The sequence below is a fragment of the Macadamia integrifolia genome, chromosome 10, assembly GCF_013358625.1.
Source record: "Macadamia integrifolia cultivar HAES 741 chromosome 10, SCU_Mint_v3, whole genome shotgun sequence".
NCBI lineage: Eukaryota > Viridiplantae > Streptophyta > Magnoliopsida > Proteales > Proteaceae > Macadamia > Macadamia integrifolia.
The window spans coordinates 28,905,027-28,913,927 of NC_056566.1; the positions used below are offsets into that span (position 1 = coordinate 28,905,027).

Sequence of the window (8,901 nt, forward strand, 5' to 3'; positions counted from 1 at the left end):
AGAGAAATAACGGGAGATTAGGTCAGCCACGCCTTTCTCCTTCGATTCCAAGACCGAAATCGCTGGGAGACTTTCCTTTTCCTCTCGCCAAAAACACTCTTAAAGGCGCAGGAGAGCCTGAGAGGGCATAGCAGTGATAATTATTGGATCTGACAAGTCGGGGGTGAAATTCAAATGAAATGAAACCAATTTAATTCAAATCAGAGGAATCATTTCCATAACTGTCAAATGCAAATGAAATGAAACCAATTTTAATTGAAGACAGAGGAATCATTTCCATAATTGAGAAAGGATGAGCGTGAGGACAGCTCATTTGTCGACGCGTTTCCTTGCTTTTCAAGTTCTCTCCAAAGATCTGAGATTAGGGTTTTGTTTCTCCTCGACTAGGGTTTGTACGACGTTTCCTCTCCTTATTTTGTATGGACGTTCTTGTGAGGGTGTTCCTCGCCGGCGAGCTCTGTTCTTGTTTTCGTTCTGCAGAGGTTTTCTTCTGCTCTCAAGATGGTGTTAGAGTCTGTTGACACGTGAGATGTACGTTTAGGTGAACGTACGTGCAGAGGAAAATGAAATGAAACCAAATGTATCAAGAGTAATTTTGTAAAAAGACAGGAGATCTATGTTCATAACAATTAATCTTTTACGTAACTAACCTTCAGATGCTTTTTCTCGTTTCATTATTGGCATAAGTCGTGGAAAGAAGATCTCGACTCTCGACTCTCGACACTCAGTAGGCGTATGTTATACTTCAACCCAGACCGCGTACGTTAGTGATTGGACTTTACTAAACCATCATCTGATAAATGAAAGAACAGATCCGCTTGTCGTCGTTCGATTAACGCCTTTCCTTGCGAGGTCCTTGGAGCTGTCTCTTTTTCGTCTCAGAAGGTAGGAGTGTTCTCCGATTCGTTAATTAAAATGTTTATGTATCATTATTGTCACAGATCTTAGATCTTAAGTGAACGAAATCTGTGTTTTTTTATTTTCTATTTAGTGCTAAATCTTTGTTTAACTATGTTGATCCATGAATTAGGGCTTCGACAAATGACTGTGCGAAGGGAATTGATTGGTATCTAGTTTCCTAGTATAAGACAGTGCACGGGGTAGATTAAATAATTCAACTTCCGTAATTTTATTTAAAAGATGTTGCATTCCGCTACTTTTGGCAAGAAATTTGTTCCAGATGACATTAAATCCATTGATAACTTTATATATATCAGAATCCATTGATAACTCGACCAGCTATTTGTTCTACTTATGTGCAAGCGATGTAGATTATAACGTGTTAACTTGGAGCCTTTGAGTTATTTATTTATTTTTGTGTCATTATGATCAAATTGATGCTGGAAAAGCAGTGTATTGAAACCACCGGAGGTAGAATCTGTAGCTGGGAGTTTTTGCTGCCGTTTTAGCTTAGGGCTTAGGCATCTCTGATGGTCTGCTAATGTCTTTTTACCCCCCTCAAATAATGTATATATTGTCTTTTCTATGCAGGCAAGAGTAGTAAGAACGTTGGTTTAGTTTGATATTCCACCAGCATTCACAATGTGGGTACATTTTTATTTAAATTTGGGATGTACTTCTTTTTCCCTTTACTTCTGACTTGTGATCTGCAAATTATTGCATGCTTTTATCTCCCATCTGATTCATATTATTTTCTTAATGATAGTCTGATTGTATTTTCTTTTAGTCAAATAAAAAGTTGATATTCTAATAGTACTCAATTGGTTGGGCGGGCTGTTTTTTTGTTACAAGTTTGGGTGATATTTTCCTAATGCATTATTGCTGTTTGCATCTTTCATAGTTATAGTTGTGTTTGCTATATTTTGAAGCTCATGGAGTAGCACTTCTCAGAACTTAGTTAATGAACTTCGAACTTTCTTGCTTACTGTGGTCTTCTTCATGGGTAATTATAGCGTGCTTCTGTTTGTGTCTACACAATTTTTTAATTTTTTTCATCTTTTGGTGATCTATCATGATTTCTCTATTGAATTGTTATCCGCCTTTCAACCTTATTTTATAGAATTAAGTGAGTGGCTGAATGATTGGCTAGGCATATGGCACTTAAATACAACGGTAGCGCCGTTGTGGGACAATTATAATGTGACAGTTTTTAACAATATGAAAGTGAGCTAGAAGCCTAGAACCTTCTTCTTTGCATGCTTGTCTGTTTGTACTTTCATCTCAATGTGTAAGGCCATTTAATAAGTGAGCAGAGCAGACATGCCTCTTGTTGTCTGGTATGGATACATGGCCTCTAACAAAGCAACACTAGAAAAAGACAGTTAGATACATCTCTCTATGTATACATATCTACGTTACTCCCGTAGCAGTCACTTAGGTGAGTTATAGTTATGTTTTGCCTTTGTACTTGTATATATGATATGTTTATATCTATTTTATTATTTTATTTTACCCAGTGATTTATTTGGCTGCCATCTAAGCTAAACAGAACATATAATGATCCGCAGTTTTCACTTTTGCAACAACAGAAGCAGTGTCAACCTTGTGATCCTGTTGTTAGGCCATGCTGATGTGTAGAATTCAATGCCAAGTTAGCATTTGTTCATCTGATTTCTCTTATTAGGAACCTTGGTGAATTGGTATGAAGATCCATCATGTTGTCGTACATTTCTGCAACAATGCAATGGAGCACCCTCCCATTTTGTAATATTGCATTCGACCAGAACATGGACCACTTACCTGTCTATCCTATAGTGATTTGATGATGTGTTGATTTTAATAAACTGAAAGGCCAAGGAGAAACCCCATTGAACTGCTTGGGTGGAGGGGAAGGGTTATGCAAGCTTGTTGCACTCTTATCAGCTGTTTTTGTATATTTCATTGCTTATTGCATTGTTCTTTTCTTGGGTCTCATTAAAATTGTGTGATTAATGGAAAGGTTTGCGGTTGGTTAAATGGTGCATCAAGCAAATATCTTGAATTATCCACTTGTTAAATTTCAGTATGTAATGTTGGGGTGAGTGGTACTGGTGGCCTATAGCACCATTAGGTCAGGCCAAGTCAGCATCTGTTGGAGTTGAGGCAAATGAACCAATATGAAAATGATGCAGGCAATTGATCTCCATCAACTCATAGAATCTTTATGTGGTTTCCACCTGCCTGTTAGGAAGGTTTGCAGATATCCCAACTCCTAGGTGAGTCTACATGCAAAGAGAAGGCTTTCTTGAACGTGTTGGATGAGCTATGATTTGTCTCGGGCCTATTTTCTATTTAGTTTATTTTGTAATAGGTCTCTCTTTAAAGCCAATATGGGGGGGGGGGGCAAGGGGGTTGTATGTGAAACATTTTTATTTTTTTAAATAAACTTATAAAGAGTTTAACAGTTGTTAAAGAAGTTGAGTCTGAATAGGAGTTAGCCTTGGGTTAAAAGTCTGAATTTTGGTCTGGGTTTCAGTTTGCTGCTTAGTCATTAGAAGTTTGCTATTGGAAATATAATTCCTGGCATATGTCTCTTATTGGAGGTTTTTGGTTATGGGCTGGGCCCGCGCTGAGTTAAGACTTAAGAGACCTTAGGGTTGTAATGTAGGAGTAGGTAAGAGACTACTAACCCCCTCAAGTATAACCCCAAATACAAAAGTAATTCCCCAACAAGATATTCAATTACAAGAGAATAAGATCCAAGGAGAGGTTACAGTCAATGCCGAGCAGGTACAGCAGTAAACAGAACCCAAAACCAGTAGCAAATCACACCCAAAAATCAGACCCAAAAGTAGGAGAGATAAACCTGTGATTGGGGTTCAAATGAGAGAGGGGCGGCTGGCTCAAAACAACTCCAATGGGGCTGCAACTTGGATCGAGTGTAGGTCCTGTTGTGGCAACAAAAACATAAAAAGTTGAACTGGTTTTGATGGCTGGTTGAAGAGATCCACAGAATCTTGATTTCAGCCCTTGGAGAGAGAAAAACTGAAGGAAATCTTGATAGCTGCTGCTGACCTTGATGCTTGCTGCTATAACAAGGATCGAAGGTCCCTCTAGTAGCCTGGAATGACCTCTGAAGATGCCTTGCTGATCAGATAACAGAAGAGGGAAAAGAAGGAGATCGACCCCTCTCCTATTAGAACTAGGATTGCTTAATCAACTCTGGATTTCTGGAACTTCTGGGCAGAATTAATACAATAGCAGTAGCAGCCAATAACCGAGGATTAATGGTGATCGAATATAGGATTAGAAGAGAGAAGAAACAAGATAAAGTGGGGGAGGAGTGGCTGTCTCAGCCAGGGCTTCTCACCCACAACTATCTCAGTTGTTCTAAGCAAATTTCTGCAACTTTTATTTATTCAAATCTGAAAATTAGGTTTACATAAGCTCCTCTATATATAGAGGGCAGGACCTTCTTAAGTACAATCATACTAAGACTAGGAATAACTTATGTGGAAAATAAATAGTCCTAAGACAATTTGGACTGGACATACCACTTGATTAAATCGATAGGCCCATTATGGGCCTATACTTAATTAAAACAAAACTAATTAAATACCCCCTAGCAGATGGGCCCAATGGGCCCCTATTTCTAATTAATGACTTAGCCACTCAAGTGGTCTAAGTGGAGGTTGATTGGGCCTTCTTGGCTGGACCCTTCTTCCTCTCATATCTTCTTCCATAATGTGCATCTACATCAGGTTGGGTCAGGGTTTTAAAAACCTGGCCCGTTGACACCCCTATTACATATACCTGTCTATACAAGACACTGACAGTATTCTATAACCCAGCTGAACAAACAACAATCAAATCTAGTTTTTGATTTCCCAGATTAGTTCAACCCCAAGTTTGAGAGCCAGAAATCAATCTCTTCTATAATTATTGTTGGGTTTCGGTTCAGTGTCCTCTATGTAAAGATTATGGTCATTTTATTCTTTATCATATTCGTATTTTCTGTTTCAATTTATAATTATGGAATGCTAATATGCTATATGGTGGGATATTTGGATGCTGGTCTAGTTTATCTCTTTTCCTTTAAAAGGAAAATGGACTTCAGTGATATAATTTCTCATGGTTGTCCATTAAAATTTCTCTCAAGGTCCTTCATAGAAATTAAATCTATTTATTTCTATCATCAATGAATTTGTAGCTTATGTATGTTGTTTCAATTAGGGCTGATGAGGAACCCGTTGATCAGAAGAAATATCTTGAAGACTCTTGCAAGCCAAAGTGTGTGAAACCTCTTCTTGAGTATCAGGTATTTTCCAACTTTTGAGTCTTCAGATATTTTTCTTTTGAACTATCTCTATATGCACTTCAACTGTTTACTGGTATGTCTGGGTGATGCAGATAAAACACATAACTGGGCTTATTTTAGTTGAAATAAAGCCTTGGATTGGATTATATATGTGTTTGGCATTTGTCCGATGGGTTTTTATTGTAAGAGACTATTTCAATGGGCCTAAAATACGGTAGGAGATAGGCATACATGATTTGCTTTATTAGTTTAGTTTGAATGTTTTATTTTATTAAATAATTGTTATTTCTTTTGTTGTTAAGAACTGGATAGAGTCTTGTATGAATAGAACTCCTATTTCTGATTTTGGATACAGTTTTTCCTTATGTGATACCTATACCTATTTGGATTGTGCTTCCTTTGTTTACTTTTCTTTTTCATTTCCTGTTTTAAACACACTTCAGTTTGTATTTAAAGGAGTGTAAGGCCATAGAGCCCCACAGTTTTCCTAGTCATAGTTGTCATGATACCTTGTTGGTGTTATCTTGGTTTTTTTTTCCTCCACGACTAGGATCGCTTAGATGCCGTGACAATTATGTTGGTAGTTGAATAAACTTGGTTTTTGCGGGCTGATGGGATTTTAGTGTAGTTCTAGCCTTCTAGGTGAGATGTTTGGTTCGTATGAGTCTTTCTTTCCATTTTTCTATTCCATCCTCCATTGATTCAGATTGGAAGTGTATGGCTACATATTCAGTTTTCATTTATATACCATCGCTAGATTCTCTGGTTCATAGCGAGTACATTTCCTATTTCAATTCTGCCTTAAATTTCAGCAACTGGATCTCACTCTCTCTAAGCATGCACACAGTTTCAGTTTTGATTCTGTTATTGTTTGGGTTAAATCTGACTATTTCACTTGCTGGAATCTTCAGACTATGCCTTTGTTCTGAGATACTGTTCTGTTTTACTTTAGATTTAATCTCAGATTCTGATATATTAATATTTCTAGGTATTATTTGCTGCTGTTGTTTACTCTGTTTACATTCTATTGTTGTTCTGAGATCAATCCATCTTCACTGATATCAGTTCTCAGTTCTAGAGAATTATCTTCAGTGGAACTCTTATGTAACTTGTAATTTGAATGTCGGAATAATTTTTTTTTTTCCAATTTCTGTGATTCTGTTCTCATAATATAATAGAGTACTGTATTGCTTTTAAAAGTTCATCTGATATTCTAATCTTGGTTTATTTGATTTCTGCTAACAACAACAAACAGCATGTGACCAACATGTTGCAATAGTGCCACTTAACCCCCTACTCCGCTGGAGAGGCTGTTTCCAAGTTTCGAACCTGTGACCAATATGCAACAGTGCAACTTAACCATTGAGTATTATGTGAGTGCCTCTATTAATTATAGTTACTTTGTCTTGAACTAATTTTTTTTTTGGTACAGGCTTGTATTAAGAGGATCCAAGGTGATGAAACTGGTCACAAACACTGTACAGGGCAATACTTCGATTACTGGTCTTGTGTTGATGCATGTGTAAGCTTCACATTGTTGTTGATACTGTTGGTTACACCCCCCCCCCTCCCTGGGGGACTCCTTCTGAAACTGCTTTTTTGAAACACAGGTTGCACCGAAACTGTTTCCAGGACTGAAATGAAGATGATGTTTCGTAGGAATAGCTGCTTGCTTTTCCTGTCCACTCCATTTCGCTTGCCAACCTCAATAACTGCTTCCAAAGGACTAGCCATGTTTGTATGGTACTGCTTACAATTTTTTTGAACAGAAACCTCGAGTTTAGACAAATAAAAGAGGGTGTTAAGAGTTGGCCAGTTTGATGTTGGTTTATGCATTTGTCGTGTGGCTGGATGTTTTGTATGGTAGTAGCTATGTAGAGAAAAATGAATGCTGGAATAAAGTAAATGTAACATTCACAAAGGTTGGTGAACTTCATGAGGTTCATGAGCTCGAGTGGTAGGCAATGATAGACGTGGGTGGATCAATTTATAGATTATCCTGCACCCGTTTCACCTTTCAGCCTAGTAAGCATATGTAGTGAGGGTAATACCATGATTCAAAGGGGTATGAAATTATCAAAATGCCATCAAAGAGTACATCCAGAGTTGCATCTTCCTTAACCTAGGAATGACACGCCAAAATAGATAACCTGTATACTTACAGACTAAACAAAGGTACTGCTATTTAAATCTTAAAAGTATGATGGAATGTCTCCCATGGCCAGCATAGAGGTTGAGGAGAACCAAGCCATCTCCGAATGTCTCCTCTTGTGAATTGCTGTTATAACATAGTTCATAAAACTCCAAACGAGTTTATTGTTAAATAAAATCAAAGATGTCTACTGCCTAGTAATGATTGTGGGTGGGTCTTGCCTAAGAAATGAAGAAGTAACGAAGAATAGAAGTGATGAAATATGAGGACATAGTTGAAGAGTGGAGGAGTAATGAAGAATTAAAATGATAAGAGTATGAGGACAAAGTTCAAGAAAGAGCAAGAGTATGAAGCTACGAATCTTGAAGAAAGAGAGATTCAAGAAAATCATTAAAAATAGAAAATGTAATTAGTGAAATCCTTTTCAACCCCTTCTAAGTTAACCAACGACGATGTAAGTTACATCATCTCTCTCTCTCTCTCTCTCTCTCTCTCTCTCTCTCTCTCTCTCTCTCTCTCTCTATATATATATATATATATATATATGTGTGTGTGTGTGTGTGTGCGCGTGCGCGCGTGCACGTACGCGTCATGAGCAAAAATATTATTTGTTCACTCCCATGAAGGTAAGATTACTTTTCATGATCCACCTCTCTAATTGACTACGTATATGATTCATCCTCTAGAGCATCCATGTGACAAATGTTTTTTTCTGCTTTTTTTTTTTTTTTTTGACAGAAACGAAATGTTAGGTCTCTCATCATTTATATGATCAACTATGTATTAAAAGTTCATTGAATTTATTAATAAAAAAAAATTATCTAAAGTAGGTTCTTCAATTATTTTCAAAGCTTTGTAATTTTGAGATGAAATCATTTTGGGAATAGACTTGCAAAAAATGATCTATAGATGGAAGTAGGGACTGTAAATTTGACATATGACCAGTAAATTGTTTCCTCTTTCCATCCAAAGCTGTAGATTATTGGATTGCCTAACTTTAGATGTCAGCCACACGATGAAAATAGTGATGCCAAAACCTTTGATTTAGTTCATGGTGGTATTGGTCTTTGATGATATTGATTTTGATACCACTATGTATTGACCGTGTATTTAATCGATACATGATCAAAATATTCTTCTAAACAAAAGAAGGATGTCCATACCATATCAGTCGATCTGTGTTGATACAAATCAGTCAGTATGGTCGATCCAAAACCTACTTTGCCTATATCTATGCTGGTTTTTTTCTTTTCCTCCCAGCATTATATATCTTATAGAAATTTCATATGATAGTTGTGATTCAAATACAATTTAGGACTGTTACAATGTTCCTAGCCCCTTGATCGCACTGTATCCAGGTATGAAACATGCCAACACATTAGGGTGAGAACCTGAAAGTTATAAGATATTAATGGTGGAAAGTTTTATATACAAAACATGGTTAATATCTCCGCCATTGAAATAAAAATATTTTTGATTCTCATGTACCTATATGAGGATTTAAATATTGATAATGTTTGCTAAAGAACCATTATGAAAATGAGCCCTTTAC

General features: G+C 36.9%; 1 protein-coding gene across 1 annotated transcript; it reads left to right on the plus strand.

The window, feature by feature from the left end:
* The first annotated feature begins 361 nt into the window (after positions 1 to 361).
* Positions 362 to 7,128, plus strand: LOC122091503 (cytochrome b-c1 complex subunit 6-1, mitochondrial). Its single transcript, XM_042661489.1, has 5 exons — positions 362 to 885; positions 1,492 to 1,544; positions 5,113 to 5,197; positions 6,630 to 6,719; positions 6,808 to 7,128. Coding segments are annotated over exons 2-5 (210 nt in total). The 5' UTR covers positions 362 to 885; positions 1,492 to 1,542; the 3' UTR covers positions 6,841 to 7,128.
* The last annotated feature ends 1,773 nt before the right edge of the window (positions 7,129 to 8,901 follow it).